The 19331-nt window shown below is 35.6% G+C and overlaps 1 protein-coding gene across 3 annotated transcripts in view; it reads left to right on the top strand.

The window, feature by feature from the left end:
* Positions 1-1262: 1262 nt before the first annotated feature.
* Positions 1263-19331, top strand: part of LOC127836029 (sulfotransferase 1A1-like) — a 29413-nt gene continuing 11344 nt past the window's right edge. The window contains exons 1-6 of one of the 3 annotated variants that reach the window (XM_052362457.1): positions 1263-1461; positions 2842-3044; positions 5217-5395; positions 5644-5794; positions 18161-18322; positions 18934-18993. In XM_052362457.1, coding sequence (XP_052218417.1) covers positions 2846-3044; positions 5217-5395; positions 5644-5794; positions 18161-18322; positions 18934-18993 — 751 coding nt within the window. In that variant the 5' untranslated portion in view covers positions 1263-1461; positions 2842-2845. The remainder of the gene's footprint in view (positions 1462-2841; positions 3045-5216; positions 5396-5643; positions 5795-18160; positions 18323-18933; positions 18994-19331) is intronic. The other 2 variants (XM_052362450.1, XM_052362465.1) reach the window with 2 other exon arrangements.

The raw sequence follows: 19331 nt of genomic DNA, 5'->3' as shown, positions 1-19331 counted from the left end.
TGGAGCTGCACATTTTCAGTTGTGAAAGGTGAAGGTCATCCTTCAAGGTCAAATGTCAAATATAAAGCGTCTGTCTGTCTGTCCAAAAACTTTAACATTGGTCATAACTTTTTCAATATTGGCGCGCATGCATATCTCATAGAGCTGCACATTGGTGAAAGGTCAAGGTCATCCTTCAAGGTCAAAGGTCAAATTTTGCAATATTGAAGATAGCAACTCCATATTCGGCATGCATGTGTATGTCATGGAGCTGCACATTTTGAGTGGTGAAAGGTCAAGGTCATCCTTCAAGGTTAAAGGTAAAATATATGGCTTCAAAGCTGCGCAGCAGGGGGCATTGTGTTTCACAAATACAGCTCTTGTTTAATATATTTTCTGCACGTTTCTTAAAAAAACTTACATCAATACACGATTTTCTTCGTTAATTCAATCATTCCTGACAGACTTGTGTACATATTTCGCTTACATTTTGACGCGCGTAGGTAGGACCGCATTGCCGCTTCCGAAACGTGTATTCATACTATTGCCTTCGAGGAACTTATCTGATGTTTGACGGAAAGGGCCGAACATGAACGAGTGTGGGTCAAGTTCCCCACAGGTACTACTTTCCCGTTCCCCCAATTGTTTTCCGTACCTAAAATTTTTCGTACCCAATTTTTTTTTCGTACCCATTTTTTTTTCATCCCCAATTTTTGGCTCGTACCCAAATTTTGTTCGGTCCCAATTTTTTTTTTCCCAAATATTTTTTCGTACCCAAATTTGTTTTCATACCCAAATTTTTTTCGCAAAATTTTTGTTCCAAATTTTTGTTTCGTACCAACATACACAATTGTGGTGATTGTGGTGATATAGATAAACTTAACTTGATGCTTTTATATCCATCCTCTCAAAAGCATCGTCACACCAGTACTGTCAGTACTTTGATACTTTTACATGTTAACATGTTGACATGAATTTGGAAGTAAGTACTAAATATGAGAACATAGCCTTTAGTATAAACGCTTTTGCGCTTGTAATTCTCTGAAAATAAAAGGTGCACGCACAAACTGTATTTATGTCGAGAATTGATTGTAAAACTGTTCTATCTATTAGGCCTTTTCATTAGAGATAAAATTGTTTCATGCAGTATCACAGTGTTACAAAGACGCGGATATGTTTCCAATGTTTTGGTGTTATACTCAAATCAGCCAATGGAAAAAATGAAGTGTATTCATTCGTACCTAGCCGCGGGAAATTTTATTTGAATATTATTGGACACTTACAAAGGTCAGGTCAGGTGAAAAGCTGGCTTAATACAGCACGCCGAAAAAAAAACATGCAGTATAACCCGACCTTTTAAACATACTGATAACGCGCGCTTTACTTCGATGTTCACCCACAGGACGTCGGACACTAAGCTCGTCAGCTGTATTGCAAACTTAAGCAGCGTTATCGGACACGAAGCAAGCCAGACGAAGGTTGGTAAGCAGATGAAATGTTTTAAATTAAACATCTTAATTCGGCTTTACCGAACATTGTGTCGTCTTTCGTTCATTTTGTCATAAGGATGAATGTATCACAAGAATTATATAATATATTATGGTGGTGGTGATTTTATGTAAAACGTTGTATACGATTAATAAAAGGTGGGACGCTTGATGTTCTATATATTTACCCATGGCGGAATGCACAATCTCGAGTTAGTTGTTGCGGTTGTTTAATATGTCCAATATGGGCCGCCGACGGTGATTTAGTCTTGGTTATGTCGAACTGCGCACGATATACGTAAAGGATAACTAGGTTAGTAAGATTACATGAACATTGTATGCCTATTAGGTGCCCATTGGGACCGATTAACCGTCGGTTATCAAAGTTATACCCTCCACAACATAAGATTGTGTTAAATGCCACGAAACGTGAAACTTGGCGCACCTATTAATTAATTATTTTAATCCGGTCACAAGACTCGCGACTCCAGCGAGCTAAAATTAATGTGCATAAGTGGGTTAAAATATATGCATATTTATCTATTTATTTGTTTACGTATACACTAGCTCATTCTAAAAAGTATTTCTGTGTGCGTGTCAAAAAACCCTTAATATCAGACACGAGTACATTTTAATAATACATCCAACATCAATGTACAAACAAAAAAGTACCAATGCGTTTTCGTTAAGACCATAGCATAATGTACAGTATGTACAAGACCAAACTTTTAAACCATATAGAATTGAATGATCATAGCCATCTGTACTCTTTCCTGAAATTGCAGAATTTCTTACTCAGCCACCGCATGCAGCAAAACTATAATGCCATATTATCAACAATAAATAATGCCATGGTGGTCGCAAGAGTTAAGGAAATTAAACATCGGATACTATATTTGTTTATTTCGGTTGATTTGACGGGCAGTCATTTGCAGTTAAGAATGATGTTTGTAGTTTGAAGAAAAATGATATTATATGTAATGATGCGATTATACGATAACACGAGTCGGTCCGATTTCTTTTCGTTCAAGCTTAATTCGATTGCATGTAGGTTTCTTGTGGTAAAAATTTGTCATCTTACGACCGGTTATTCGCTGTAAATATATTTCAATATGAGTTAATTTATTTTATTTAGGCATTTTTGAGTCAGATAGTGGTCGAAGAATCTAATGTGTTTTAGTTTAGATCAAACAATTTTGGTCAGAGAGTCATATAACCGATGATTACAAATCAAAGATATGGTATATTCAATATTTCCATATCATAATTGTTATCTATTTCTTTCATCTTGTTTATATTTTTTTGTGAAACTATGATTTTTTGAAAATAACCGATTGTGCCATTGTTAACACGCCCCTTTAAACTTGGCTAACAGGGAAATGTCGCGACAGTATCATCACGACGTAACGGATGGAGATACCATTCTCTATGACGTCATCGATGAGGAACCCGAAGCTCCTTACAGACTGTGCGTCTTCATGCATGAGACATTCGAGCAAAAGATGGAGATTATGAATAACTTACCAGACTTAAAGTGTCGAGAACAAGATTTGTTTCTTTTATCGTATCCCAAAACAGGTAACTGTTTTTCAATATGTCATCGATATTACAGTTAATAATAAATATTCGTTGTTTTTGTAACGTAAATGCTTTACATGTATTTAGGCTCACGCAATTTTAAATCCATTACGTCAGAATCTCAAAGCGGTGTCAAGTGCCGAATTAAGAAATTTAAATTGGCGATTATTTGTTTAATGAGATTGTGATTTCTCGAAAGCAAGTATTTTCGTTTCCCTTGAAATTTAACGTGTTACTTTGATTAAAGCGTATATTGATTGATTATGCAAGTATACTTCATGCAACAATATATGCAGCCATGTACATTATAATGAAAAAAGTCAGTATTTTACTCTTCGGCATATTCGTATTAAATGCAAATACTTCGGTAAAACTTGTGATTGATTACGAGTATTTCACATTAAAGTCTTTAAATGAGCACTTTTTCGAAAAGTGCCACCATGTACATTCATTCATTTTTTAAAGATAATTTCGTATATATGGTACACAAATATGTCAAGACTACACAAGTCCTGCAGGGAGAGGGACTTTCAATTTTCACTGGTCATGACAGCAAAAGCACTCCTTAAAGGGACCTTTTCATTTTTTGGGAAATTGACAAAATTGACAAAAAAATCGTTTTCGCAAATTATCGTTTTAGTAATGATATTTGTGAGGAAACAGTAATACTTGACGTTTACCATGCTGTAAAATATCATGCATCCTTTGACGATTTGAAAACCTGACACGATTGTTTCATTTGGAGAGTTCTGTTGTTTTCGTTATCTTTTTTGACACTACCATGATTGCTGATAAAAAGTATCAAATACATCACTCACTGTATGAGCACGGATGGCCGAGTGGTTTAAGCGTTGGACTTTTACTTCAGGGGGTCATTGGTTCGAGCACAGTTTAGTTTTATTATTTCATTCTGTAATTTAATTCTTTTTTACTGGAGCTTTTTTGATCCAATGTTTTCATTTATCAATATTAAGCATTTAATGACAAACTTCAATTCATGCACAAATATGTGAAAAAGTCCCTTTAAAATATGTTTGGAATAAAGATTGCACGGGTCTGGTATGACTTATCAAGATTCCTATATCAATGCTTAAATGTTGTTTACCTAGATTAGTCAGCTTATCATAAATATGTCACGTTTATCATAAAAAACTACCTCGCGTTTAGATAAAACTTTGAAAAATCAGTACTTACGGTGGATGCAGTGGGACAATTAAATGTCATATCCGCGCGCTAAGTTATTAAAGCGAGATTATACCATTTTTTTTATATGTGTGATATTGTGATATATTGATAAAATATGTTTCAATAATACAAAATAGGCAAGAAAAATTATACATTGAAGACGAATTTCATAAAATGCAGCAAAGACAAATTAGCGCCCCGAGCCGATTGTGACGAAGATATTTCGTAAATATTTTCCTACAATAACAGAAGAATTCGTCTTTTTAGTAAGTGTTCGTGTGTCGTATGAATATATAGCGTTGCAGGAATTTAAAATGAACCGTTAAACTAAATTTAGATTCACATCGGACATGCATGATTTACATGCTGGCGAATTCGACTGTACAGACATTTTCGATGTCAGAATTAAATATCTGGCTTATTTCGCATTTTTCTACGCATGTTCTTCTTAACTTTTATATTTATTTATACTGAAATTAATGTTTAATAAAAAAAAATCACATTTTATATAAATAAATAAATATTTGACAAAATCGTATAATTTCGCTTTAACGAAAATCCAATTTTCAAACGGGACACAGTCTCGCATAACAACGCGCATCAGCAGTGTGAAATTTACAATGACAGCTTGAATTCATCCGAGTTCTTCTTTCGGAACAGATATGCTTTTTGAAAAGGTATTTAATTCAAATACAATAGAGTCTTACGAGTAAAAAAAATACATGTTTTAAGATCAGATATTTTCATTGGTCCTTTAGCACGAGAGCTTTTGTTAAATTCGCTCGTCCTTTGTCGATTTCACTTTAAACACGAGCGGACGAGTGGAATTTTCGTCCCCTGTAAATTTATGTTAAAGACAGTGTTTAATCAATATTAACACCAGCCTTTGTAAAAGGCATTGGTAACCATAGTGTGTTGGGTTTTCTTAAAGCATAAGCAAACAACATATCGCGGTATGCGTTTTTAACGAATGGGCGAATGTTTCAGGCACGAACTGGCTGTGGGAAATAATGACGATGATAACGTCGGGATCGCAAGAAGTCTCCGCTAGCGACAAGCGCTACGGCATGATCGAGGCCACACCAGCGACGCCGGACGCTTTGACGGACAAGCTTCCGGACCCCCGGATCATCAACTCTCATCTACTTCCGAAATATCTGCCAAAAGTGAGTCTCGCCATATCATCATCATCATCATCAGCAGCAGCAGCAGCAGCAGCAGCAATAACAACAACAACAACATCATCATCATCATCATCTTCATCATTATGATCATTATGATAATCAGCATCGTCGTAAGTAATGAGTAATGTTTGCATTTAGCCGCTGTCATCGCCATGTTTAACTTTGGAGACTTTGGAAAGCCGATTGCTGCATCAAATATGATGTTTTGTTCGGTTTGTTTCTGTGTTTAGGCCGTTTTAACAGGCAAACACAAGTGTGTCTTCATCGCCAGAAACCCGAAAGATGCCGTCGTATCCTTCTACAACCATACCAAGGGTATCAAAGCTTATGAATACAACGGAAAGTTTGAGAACTATATACAGATGTTCAGACGCGGAGAAGGTAGTGTTTACTTATTCGGCATAGCTGTATTCGCCAGCTTTTCACCTTACCTGACCTTTGTAACTGTCCAATAAAATTCAAATAAACTTTCCCGCGGCTAAGTCAGAATGAATAACTTCATTTATCCCATAGGCTGATTTGAGCATACGACCAGAACATTGGAAACATGTCCGCGTCTTTGAAACACAGTTTTACTGCGTGTTCAACATGAAACAGTTTTATCTCTAATGAAAAGGCTTAATAGGTAGAACAGTTTTACACTCAATCTCGACATCAATACAGTTTTCAGAGGATTGCCAGCGCGAGAACGTTTGTACTTAAAGGCTATGTTCTCATATTTAGTACTAACTTCCATATTCCTGTCAACATGTTAACATGTAAAAGTATAAAGAGCAGTGGAAGCGAGGCCTCACTTTAATGCATTGCATTTCAACCCGCGAGGTATCAGGGTCAGTTCGCGGTTAGTGTGTGTGAATGTCAGAGTTTATATACAGGTCATCGCTGCGTCTTCACGACTACCTTATGTACGTGCTGACCGGAGTTCGCGGCCAGTAAAATAATCGTTCTATAATAAAGACGCTATAGCGTGAACTAGGTGAACTGGAATTTTCTTAAGACCAGAAAGATGTTAAATGAAGATATCCAGCGATATAATTATGGTATGGCAATAATAGATTCTTACTGTGTTTTCAACAATACCATGATAAATATTGTTTTTAATTTGTTTAACAAGAATAATTCACCATATTGACTAATGTATCAAGCATGAGCGCGATGATTCTCGATACTGTTAATAATCGAATCAAATAGCAATGCCCGACAAACCACTAAAACAGGTTTGTTCGAAGAACAAGTGTTTTGTTCGAAGAACGCGGGTAAAAATATTTAAAATATGTATGGATACTTCGCGTGTGGCCAGTTGACTCATATGTTTTAATTTCACTTCCATTCTTCTTTTGGTTTTCTGTTTTGAATCTATAGGTTTATAACCAGCAATATATAATAATGTAAAATAAGCCGCGAAAACTCCGCGTAACATCCCGTACTGCGTGTGATGCAACTAAGAACTGCACACATTCGCTATCCTTGATCTCATTCATTGAACTCTTTACCTTTCATAAACTCCAACCACAATCAACGCCGTATATCTTTTTTAAAGATATTTCTTGTTAAATATAATGTTCTACTGTGCATTAATTTGCTTTAGCATATACAGTCAACCCTGAATTCAGCTATTGTACTAAAAATACGCTTCTGTTTTCGGAAAACCATCAACGGTATTAGAGATTTGTTATTTGTTTTTTTTGTCTTGTTAAAAGAAGAGGGGCAATAAGGATTTCATGTGTGTGTGTTTTTGTTAAATTCTTTTATACGTGTTCACTACTATCACGGTCGTTAATCACACGCGCCACCTCTTTTTTGAGATGCATACATGAATGAGCCGATGCAACTTGCGAGGTTGCGCTCAGGCACGGATGTTTTGAAATTTCATGGAAAATTGTACAGGGTGATTAGGTTATATGTTTTTCAACATATTTCGCATTATTTTTTAAACTGGGCAAAGTAGTGCGATATGGCGACGATTAATTCATCCACAAATGTACAGAAACATACATTCTCAACCCATGTAAAAACGTGAGAATCTTTATAAGTTGTTGCATGGTGGAGTTTTAAAAAGCATTTCGATTAGTTCTTCCTATCCGACGAATACATTTCCATTAAATTAAAGGGGCCTTTTCACAGATTTTTGCTTTTTTTTAAGTTTGTCATTTAATGCTTTATATTGATAAATGAAAACAGTGGATCTAAAATTCTCAAGTAAAAATCAAGAATAAAATTTAAAAAAGAAAAAAAGGTAACCTTCAGCAGGGCTCGAACCACTGACCCCTGGAGTCCTGGAGTAAAAAGTCTTCCATTAAGACCATTCGGCCATCCTTCCAGATACAATGTTGGACGTATTTTTTACTTTATATAGCCAATCCTCGTAGTTTCACAAAATATAACGACACCTACAGAACTCCCCAAAATATAAATTCGTTTCGCGTTGCAACGATTTATAATTTACAGGTTTTTAAATCGTCAAAAGATGCATATTATGGCTATTTTAGAGCATGGTAAATGTTCAGTATTACTGTTTCCCCTAAAATATCATAACTAAAACGAAAATTTGCGAATCTGAAACAACTTTTTTCAAGTTTGTCAATTTAACCAAACGTGAAAAGGCCCCTTTAAATCCCTAACGTCATCAAACGATTGCGTATAACATACATTAGATGATGCATGCACAAAAATATTGGCTTCTTGCCGACGTAGTAGATAATTTTGCATTTTTCCAAAAAAGATCGATAAAATGCTAAGGAGATGACGCTAATGACAGGAGGTGGCGCCAATGCTGGATGTATCAATTAACAGTTGTATCGCAATGACATGGTCACACGACGTACATTTACTAGAGAATGTTATGTGTTATGTTTACTTTCTTTTTTTAACGTTCATACGAAGGCCCAAATCTTTAAAGAACATTAACACATTCTAAAATAAATAACATGAAGTTTTTTTCGGCGTAAGCTGTATTAAGCCAGCTTTTCACCCTGACTTGACCTTTGTAAGTGTCCAATAATACTCAAATAAAATTTCCCGCGGCTAGGTACGAATGAATACACTTCATTTATTCCATTGGCTGATTTGAGTATAACACCAGAACATTGGAAACATATCCGCGTCTTTGAAACACTGTTTTACTGCATGAAACAATTTTATCTCTAATGAAAAGGCTCAATAGATAGAACAGTTTTACAATCAATTTTCGACATAAATACAGTTTGTGCGTTGACCTTTTATTTTCAGAGAATTACCAGCGCAAAAGCGTTTATACTAAAGGCTATGTTGTCATATTTAGTACTTACTTGCATTGCATTTCAACCCGCGAGGTTTCGGGTCAATTCGCGGCCATTTGTGAAAGTCAGAGTTTATATACAGTTCATCACCGGAGTTCGCAGAAGGGGTTGCGATCATTGTGTTACACCGGTCTTACTGACAATAACGTAGTGACTGAAATGCATTGCATTCCAATCCGCAAGGTATCAAAGGTCAGTTTGCGGTCAGTAGCAGAAATCTTTATATAAACGCCGTCTCGTAAACTTTGTGCACTTGAAGTCTGTTTTGATCAGAAAGATACTAAATAATGATATTCGGCGATATTATTGTGGTATGTCAATCATCGATTTTTAATATGGTTTCAACATTTGCATGATAAGGACCAATTTTGATAAAATTAATTATAAATATTTATCCATTTAGACCAGTTTATTAAGCATGAGCACAATAATTCGCTATACTATAATTATGCAATTAAATAAGATTCGAGTATTGCCAGCTGACCTATATGCACTCGTTTATTTTCATGTTTCTTGTGTTTTTCTATTCTGTAAATATAGATATCTGAGTAATAATATCACATAAAGCAAAATAAGCCACGAAATCTGGCGCAACACCCCGTAATTGATTTGCTTATGATGTAGCTAAGAACTGCGCAGAAAAAAGGCATCCGCTACTTTTTATCTCATAGAGATAACTTTTGATCGTTCATAAACATCGACCACAATCAACGCCGTATATCTTTTTTTAAAGATATTTCTTGTTTAATATAAGTGATCAACTCAATTAAGAAGTCACCATGATGAATGTAACACATCGTGCGATAGATACCTGTCAAATAATGATGAGAAATTGGGTGAAATATTTGGGTTTTCTTTATGTACGAAATATTGACAAGTATATCAGTAGCGAGTATGCATTAACAACAAAGAGGTTACAATGCTGTTGACACAAGCCTTAGGCTGTATTTGCATTATTTATTATTTGTACCACAACGCTCATTAACGTGTGCATACTTGAATAGTGACTTCTCCAGTAGGTTGAAATTCAGCCAATCAGGAACAAGCACGTATAGAACACTGACCAATGGGATTCATAACTGAGTTTCACGGGTCAGATGTTAGAGGGAAACAAGACAGTTAGCGTTTAGACTTGGAGGTGTACGGATCGAGAAAGATACGATCATGTAGCTATCCGACTGTATTTGTATAACCGAACATATTAAGTATGTTAGACATTAAATTGGACTAGAAACTGATACATGGTGTTGTTGAATATTTTATCCTGTATTATGCAGAGAAATTAACATAAATAGAGAGGGACCGACTTGTCCCATGCGCGGCACGAGAAAATGGGAGTTAATGCAAAACTCGTCATCTTGGCAATTCGCGCATGACGAGATATCGAATGATAGGCTACATACCGGTAATTTAAGAGTAATGAACATTGTTAGTAACTATGTGTCGTCTATGAACTATGAACGATTACGTGACACAGGACGTTAAATGGTGCTCGTGAACCAAGGATTCGAACAAAGAAATACTACCACTTACGATTACGAAGCCATGAAAAACAACGCGAAGAAACTCCGTTTCGGCAACTTCTGTAACCAGTAACAACAACCGTGAGCCGGGAACAACGACATCAGACCGCACATATTCTGCAACTTCCGGTGAGTGACTGTTTTATTCCCTAACGCTTGTATCAAAATGGCAAATCAAATAATCCCTGAATTATTTCAAAATTTAAATGAACAAATTAAAGATGTTAAAACGGCCATAAGCACTCAGACTATTTCACAGGTTGTACAATCATTTGATGGAAATTCAAAAGAATTTAAAAATTGGATTAAAAATGTAGAAAAATATGGAACACTTACCAATTTAGATGAGAATAAATTAAAATTTGTTGCTTACCAATCTAGTAAAGGGCTTGTTAGTGATTACATACATCGTTTTTTGACTGATGATTCGACAGGGACGTGGACAGATTTAAAGGAACAGCTTAAATTAAGATTTGCAGAAATTCAAGACCCACAATACGCTTTCTCATTATTAAAGACGACTAAACAAAGGACCGACGAAAATGTTCAAATATACGCTGAGCGACTTTTATCTCTTGCGACTGACGCATACGAAAATATTGAAGGAAATTTAGACTATATTGAAAAACAGTTAGTAGAAATTTTTATCGACGGATTATCGCACGATTATTTGAGACTTAAATTAATGCGCGAAAATCATGCAACGTTATCAAATGCTTTAAAAAGCGCTATACATGAGCAAAGTGTCAGAGCTAGGTTTGAGTTACGATCACAAATAAATGGACTTTATAACATTACGACCGATAATATTCAGACAGATATCGATTATATTAGGTCATCTATTGTTTGCACATATTGCAAGAAACACGGTCATTCTATTGAAATCTGTCGCCGTAGGCAACGCGAGATAAGTGCATATACGGTAGGGCGGAACGGTCATACGATAAATCAAAACGATAAAAGGCGCAAGAAAGAATATGACAAAAATTGGAAAGATAAAATTGATTGTTGGAATTGTGGTAAATTAGGACACTTAAATAGAGATTTAGTAGAGAATGTACTCAACGAAAAACGTACATTAATCGAAAAAACTAGGAAATTCTTACCAAAAAGGGGTCTATGGTAAGAATGAAAAAGTCGAGACATATAATATCGCTTTGTGTGGTAGTCCAAATTCTTGTGTTATCTCAACAGGTGGTTATCAATTTAGGAGCTTGGTAGACTCGGGCGCTGAAGTTAGCATCGTGAGTAAACGTACTTATGATATGTTAAAACACAAACCAGCACTGATAATAAAAAAAGTAAATCTAAAGTCGGTAAATGGAAATTCATTACATGTCCACGGAAGTCTAAAATTGAGATTCAAAATAGGGAGCATATATAAAGAGCACATGTTTTTTGTAGTAAGTAACATAAATAGAAATGTTATTTTAGGAAGAGACTTTTTACAAAATAATGGTGTCCGTTTATACTTTGATTTAGGATGTTTGAGGATTGATAACTGTTATCTACCTCTAGAAAAAGATGTACATCTTTCAACGATAGCGACATTAACTAGACATACTGTGTTAAAACCACAAACTGCCTATAGACTCTTTGCTCAAGCTAAAAGAAACTGCATACGTTCAAATACGAATTATGAATTCAATGGAATACGCAATTCTTTCTTTGATAATGAACCCGGTTTAACAATTGTTAATTCAGTCGTCAAGACAAAGCGTGATAGACAATTTCCCATTTTAATTATAAACAATACGCACAAAACAATAAGGCTTAGACGACATTGTGCCATAGGGCGAATAACTTCGGTAAATGATAATGAAATATGCTCAGTACAAGAAGTTATTAAAATAATCAGCCGAAATCAGGTTTATCTAAAGATGAAATCTTATCAGATTAACGTGCAGATGAAAATCAAAAAGAAAATATTCTACCGATACTCTTAAAACGCAGAACTCTCTTCGCAAGAAATAATTTAGAATTAACACAAACTTCAGCGATAGAATTTACCATAGATACAGGGGATCAACCGCCCATTAAATTAAGGCCGTGTCGAACACCATTAAACAATAAGGTATTCATAGATAAAGCCATCGACGAAATGCTAGACGCAAACATAATAAGTCCATCAAGAAGTCCGTGGAGCTTCCCTATTGTTTTAGTAGATAAAAAGAAAAATAACCATGACTCAAACAAAGATAATAAAGACGAGAAAAGGTTTTGTGTTGATTTTAGACAATTAAACAAAATTACAAAACCAATTGCCTATCCATTACCATTAATAGATGATATATTGGCGTTATTAGGTAAAAGTAAATATTTCACCAGTTTAGATTTGATATCGGGATATTGGCAAATACCTATAAAGGAAGAGGACAGAGAAAAAACGGCTTTCGCTTCGGGATTCAGGGGTCTATTTCAATTTAATGTTATGCGCTTCGGTGCCTCCTCCGCCGGTGCTATATTTCAAGAATTGGCTAATAAAGTACTCAAAGGTTGTGAGAGCTTCGCTGTGGCGTATCTAGACGATATTTTAATATTTTCACCTGACTTGCAATCTCATTTATCACACGTAGATACAGTACTATAGAGTCTCAGTAAACATAACCTAAAGCTAAAACTATCAAAATGTCAATTCTTACAAAGAGAGACTAGATACCTAGGCTTCATCATAGATCAAAATGGTATAAGGCCGGATCCGTTAAAGGAAGAAGCGATCCGACAATTCCCTAGGCCAAAGTGCGTGCGCGATGTACGATCTATCTTAGGTGCTGCAGGATTTTATAGGAGATTCTGTCCGTCGTATTCAGAAGTAGTCGAGCCTCTCATTAATCTCACGAGAAAGAATGTCCCATTTAAATGGTCAAAACAATGCGAAGATAGTTTCCAACAATTAAAAGACTCATTTACGCAAATCCCTTATCTTTCATACCCTGATCCGAAAAAAGGTTATATTCTGTATACAGATGCTTCGGATAAATGCATTGGATCTTGCTTAACTCAAAAATGCGGGGATAATGAAACCGGAGATTATGTAGGGGAAAAACCGATATTCTTCCTATCACACCGATTAAACCCAACGCAATGTAAATATAGTACTATTGAGAAAGAATGTTACAGCATATTTTACAGTCTAAATAAATTACACCATTATTTACACAACGCCGAATTTGTTATCAAAACGGATCATCGCCCGTTAAAATTCCTTCTTGAATCTCCGATGCAAAACAAGAAAGTACAATTATGGGCCTTAAGTATAGCGGGTTACAACTGCAAAATTGAATATATACCGGGAAAAAAGAATATTATTGCTGACTTTTTAAGCCGACCTCCAAAAACCAAAATAAAGAATAATCAATGCGATCAAACAGAACTAGAATTAGATATTAACGATAAACATTTGACGATTAGTTCGGAAATAAATGGACAAAACCAGACGCGCGAAATTAATGTAATTGACTCTACGCATATCGATCACAGGCAAATAATTGATAATATTATTACCCCGCGGCCACTTCCAGTCGACGACACAGCGTCAAATGATAACATATCAGGGCTTAATATGCAAATAGAACAAGAAAAAGACCCCCATATATCTGAGATTAAAGCGAGATTAAGATTATGGAAACAGAACAAGAGTGAAGATGATAGATATTTAACGGTTGATGACATACTGTACTACATATCAAACGTAGATGAGGAACCTACCCTCAGGCTGTTTGTACCTTAACACCTGACTGGTTCAGTTGTCAAGCAATACCATGATGAAAACGGACATCCTGGGTCTCAAAGGCTTTTCCAGACACTAAAAGAGAAATATTACTGGCCTAAAATGTTCAAAGAATTGAATGAGTATGTATCTAAGTGCATTATATGTCAAAGTAGAAACTTAAAAGCAATTAAAGCTCCCATATCGTCGGATACCTCAATACCGCCGTTTCCGTTTTCAGTTGTTTCCATAGATATATGCGGTCCATATCCGAAAACGCTTTCCGGAAATAGATATATAATATGTTTCGTAGATCAATTCTCAGGATACATAGAAGCTTTCGCATCGCCTGATAAATCTTCTGATAGCGTAATACACCTGTTAATGAACGAGATTTATTGCCGTCATAGTTGTCCTATAAGAATTATAACTGATAACGGAAAAGAATTCACAAGCACAGCTTTCACTGAAACATTAAAATCAATGAACATTGACCACGTAAAGACGACAATATATCATCCCGCGTCTAATGGCATGAACGAGCGTTCACATGGGACTATGAACAATATACTATCAAAACGGGTTCAAGAAAATGTACAACAATGGGACGTACATTTAAACATGTCTTTAGCGGCAATGAGATTTTGTACATCCGAGACTTCGAAGCACACACCGTTCTTCTTACTTTTTAATAGAGACCCTATTCTTCCAATAGACAACTTGTTAAAGCCTAGACGTAAATATAACGGTGAAGATTATCATAAAATAATATTAGAAGAACAACACAAATCATTTAAAAAGGTATGTGCCCAAATTCAAAAATCGAAACGTAGACAAGCTGATTATGCGAATAAAAATACGAAAGATATTAAATTCGAAATCAATGACCCTGTTTACTACAAAAACTTTCAACGTACAAATAAATTAGACAGTAAATGGAGGCCATATTATCGTATAATCGAACAAAAGTCGCCGTTAACATACGTAATAAAAAATCAGTTAGACAACTCAACTATTAAAGTTCACGCTGATCAAATAAGACACGCAAATATCGATGAATGGCCAGTGATAAATCAACCGTTAACGCGCCCGATTAGAAAAGCAAATTTAGCCTTTGCGGACGACACATTATCTTCTGATAGCGATTCAAATAACTCAGTACATGGGTTACCTGTAATTACGCAACAGACCCGACAGATTAGAGATAATACGGACGACGAGGAAAATATTCCACTTGCGGAACTGCAAAAACATTTGAGAAACAAACAATTCGCGGATATACAGTCAAGCTCCAGTGAATCAGATACGATGCATTACAATAACGGTAATTCACAAAACTCACCTGTATGTAGGTTTGAAAATGATTCTTCAGACGATCGGATGCAAATTGACGCGGTAGCGTTAAAACACAAAAAACGAAAATTGACAAAAAAGACTTCACGTTCAAATAACGCAATGAGGAAAGCAATTTTCACGTGCCTTCAGACAATGGCTGAACACATGTAAATGAATGGACTACACAATAAAGCGAGATAGATGTCGAGACTTAAAGACCCCCAGATTTTTGTATATAGAGAAATATGTTTTGAATGTATATGTAGTAAATATGTAAAAAGAGGATTATAGAGGACGGTATCGTCCGATTTTGATAATGTATCGTCATTAGCATTGATTTACGGGTTTAGAATGAAATGAAAATGTCATATTTAAGTCTACGGGTGATATAATAGATTTATTTCAGTAATATGTAACAAACAGAAAATATAAGAATCGTGACTCGCAAAATGCACATAAACAATTAATAGGTACATTAAGAGGGAAAAAAACGCGACATTCCGATGCGTAAAATATAAGAATCGTGACTCGCAAAATGCATACAAACAATTAGTAAGTACATTATCTGTCTATGAACGCCAAGATGCACACGTTTGACGCCCATTACTTGATGACAGGCGTGGGTCACGAATAAGGCGAGTACGTAACGAAATTGGTATAAATAACCCTCAAAATAGGCAGACAGGGCCTCGCCTTCTCTCAGGAAATATTCATTTTGTATTATTTACCTTGACAAGCTTATGACAACGCACTTGACAACGACATTAACCAACGCTAGCTTAGCTTAGCCCTACAGCGCTAAGGTAAACAACATTTTAGACATAAATAACATTTTAATACAGTTTGTAAATATCCTTAAAAACAAAGCAGTGTCCCTTTTATTAGTATAATGTAAAAGATACAACTATATTGCTATGATTCATTACAAATTTGATACTGATCGAATATGTAGTTTATTCTTTTTCGTTTCTTTATAAGAATACCTACATTAAGACAAGGGATTTTGTTTGTAAATTTTTGTTCTCAAGTAAATAAAACATAATAAAGCACAAATAGAAAAACGCGTATAGTTTAAATAAAACATCATAAATTTGCGTCATGAGAATCGCGTTCCTTTAGCACATTAATTTTATTTGGGTATATCTTATCATAGGTGTGAATAGTAATCTGAGTGCTTATATAGCAAATTCCATTAATATGTAAATAAAAGGCCCGTTTATCATTTCATGTAATTGACCCTATAAGATTTGCCAATGCGATACAAGTTAAGGAGAAAAGCAGCGCTCCTGACATCGTTGGCGTGGTTTGCCTGCAGCAACATGCGTTCATAACGCATTTGAGATCGTGATCAGATCTTAACACCCCGACAAAGAAGAAGAATATGTCATCGACATACCGATATCTTCGACGACGATGTATCCGTCGAGAATCAGATGACGTAACAGACGAAATCAATAAGAATCCAACATTGTCGACATGGATCCAAATTGTGAACCAGCATCAGTACCATACAACGAGTGGACTGTTAATGGACATTTTACGCGTCGTCGAAAATGATTTTTAAAGATACGATGATATGAATGGACTTGATGATGAAAAATCGCGCGTACTTTGTACATATATTAGGTGAACATTTTATCGTCTATGAACTTATATATATATGTGTGTTACCTTTATTACATGTACATAAACACTAATTATAATACTACAGTCATGAATGCAGACATTCTCCAGAACTATATATAATAAACGTTTGAAGTATTCTAAATCGTGCAACAGCCGAGGACCAACAGCTTCTCCGACCGACCATCATCGTCTTCATTCGGAAGCCGTCGTTTCAATCGACTGCATGTTACCATCTACAACCCGCAGTCAATTGTATAAACCTTGGTTAAAAATTACCATAGTAAATAAGTAACCTAGGTTAAAATCGTAGTTAAGATACCATGGTTAATTTTTACTTGTATAAAGCTTTTAACCACATGGTAAGCTAACCATGGTAAATACTTATTTTTAACCCAAGTTATTTTTCCCATAATTCCGATTTTGTATTTCCGTAAACATTACCAAACGATATCTAGGCAAAACAATAATAATGGCGGATATCGATTGCGATAGAAAAAAAATCAAAAATGATGAGTCCGATGGAGATCGAGGTCATTCGAGAGTTTATGTTTGACAATATCAATCAAATGCAAGAATCCCACAGCAACGGTGGCCCCGGAGCCGCGAGGAAAGTGCGTTTGCTGTGGGAGCAATTGACTGAAAAGGTCAACGCAGTTGGAAACGGTCCGCGGACAGTAAACCAGGCAAGTGAAGATGAAATGGAACAACATGGTATTATATCAACGTTATATATTACTTAATTTAATTTTAAATATATTCAATGTATTGTACAGTATAAGATTTGATAAACGCACGACTTTAGGTCGAGATGCTTTAATACCTAGTCCTAGTTAATTTTCCTTCAAATGTCATGATTAAAATACAACTAACAATTCTTTATTGATTCTACCAATACGACTAATCAGGATTTTGTTATTATATCTTGTAAGCTGTCGTGTTTGCGTCACACAAGCTTTATATTATACAGAAAAAGAATGCAAAGAAAGAAGTAACTGACCAGAAGCTAGGGTTGGCTGGTACTGGCGGCGGCAGAAAGTTGCCAGAAATGACGAAGACGTCGGCGGCAGTGTCGGAGCTATTCGCGGGCTCCGCCAGTTTTCACGGTGTTAGCGATGACGCTGACACTGCTATATTTGGAGTTGCGTGTTGTTCAATTAAATTCGATACACTGTAATTACAAAGAAGTCTTTAATCCAAGTTTTCGAAACATCGTAGCATTTTTCCACTTTTGCTTACATTGAAACATTTGATAAACACTTGGATTCATTTGTTTCAGATTTATCATCCCAGGCTGCCTACGATGCGCTTGTGGACTTGGTCCCACTTATTGAAGCGGCAAAAGTTGGATCCTCCTTGTTCCTGGACTGTCAGGGCAGCAATGGCCACGCAACGGAGACGCCGCAGGTCACAGACGAACCAGCGATCGTCCCCGTTGATGGTATACACATACAAATTCCACCTTACTTCGATTCCAAAATGTGTTCATTCCAATAAATTTTAATTCGTCCATATAACCGATGTCAAATAATAGAACTGCCATACAATGATCCATCCACATCTACAATTAATGCTCCTTTTTATTGAAATAATTTAACACTAAAATTGCCCAACACGTATATTAAGACTAAAATTTCCCCACACGTAACATATGAATATCAAACACAAGCTCTTGCACATGTCCACTGCGCAAATTCCAATTTTCAAATGAATAAGCATATGCCAGTCGTTCCGTTAGGTTTAAATGGACCGTTTAAAAACGGAGGGATTGCTGGTAAATATTTTTAAAATGCCGACTAGAAATTTTAAGACTGCGGTATTACTTTCACGTGGATATGCTGTAGATATATTTTTGTCTGTGTTTATAATACTTGTTTGTTATTGAATGATTAACAAATGTGAAATTTATGATTACACAATGTGCCGGGTACCCTTTCTACCTTATGACATTTGCAGATGGACTCACCCGTGTAGGCCATATATGCGGCAAGAGCATTACACAACTGGGGCGCGCAATGGGGTATTTTTTTTATTTCGACATGTATTTTTCAGCAACAGTTCCAGTGTCTGATGTGAAGTTCGTTGCCACTAAAGTTAGTGAACCGACAAAGAGTACGTAGAACCAAATCAAACACATCAATGAGTTGCAGAACAAAAATGACAACTGAGCATTTTAGTATAATTTAATGACCGAAAATTCGGACGCAACATGTCACAATAGTTATAACAAAAATGTAAAGTGTAGAATGCTATCAATGTTATAGACCAGTCTTTATTAATTAATAAGGATAATCTTTGGAAATGTAATATTTATAAATATTTTACAAACAACAACAACAATAGCATACACTGTATTTTTGGAATAAAAATTATTTTATCAATGACATTTTTAATGATACACATAAGCTGTCACCACTCCCTTTGATGTCAATATACACTTGAATGATATT

This window comes from Dreissena polymorpha, chromosome 1 (assembly GCF_020536995.1).
Source record: "Dreissena polymorpha isolate Duluth1 chromosome 1, UMN_Dpol_1.0, whole genome shotgun sequence".
Taxonomy (NCBI): Eukaryota; Metazoa; Mollusca; class Bivalvia; order Myida; family Dreissenidae; genus Dreissena; species Dreissena polymorpha.
The sequence above is the reverse complement of the archived record's forward strand: the minus strand, read 5'-3'. Positions and strand labels throughout refer to the sequence as shown.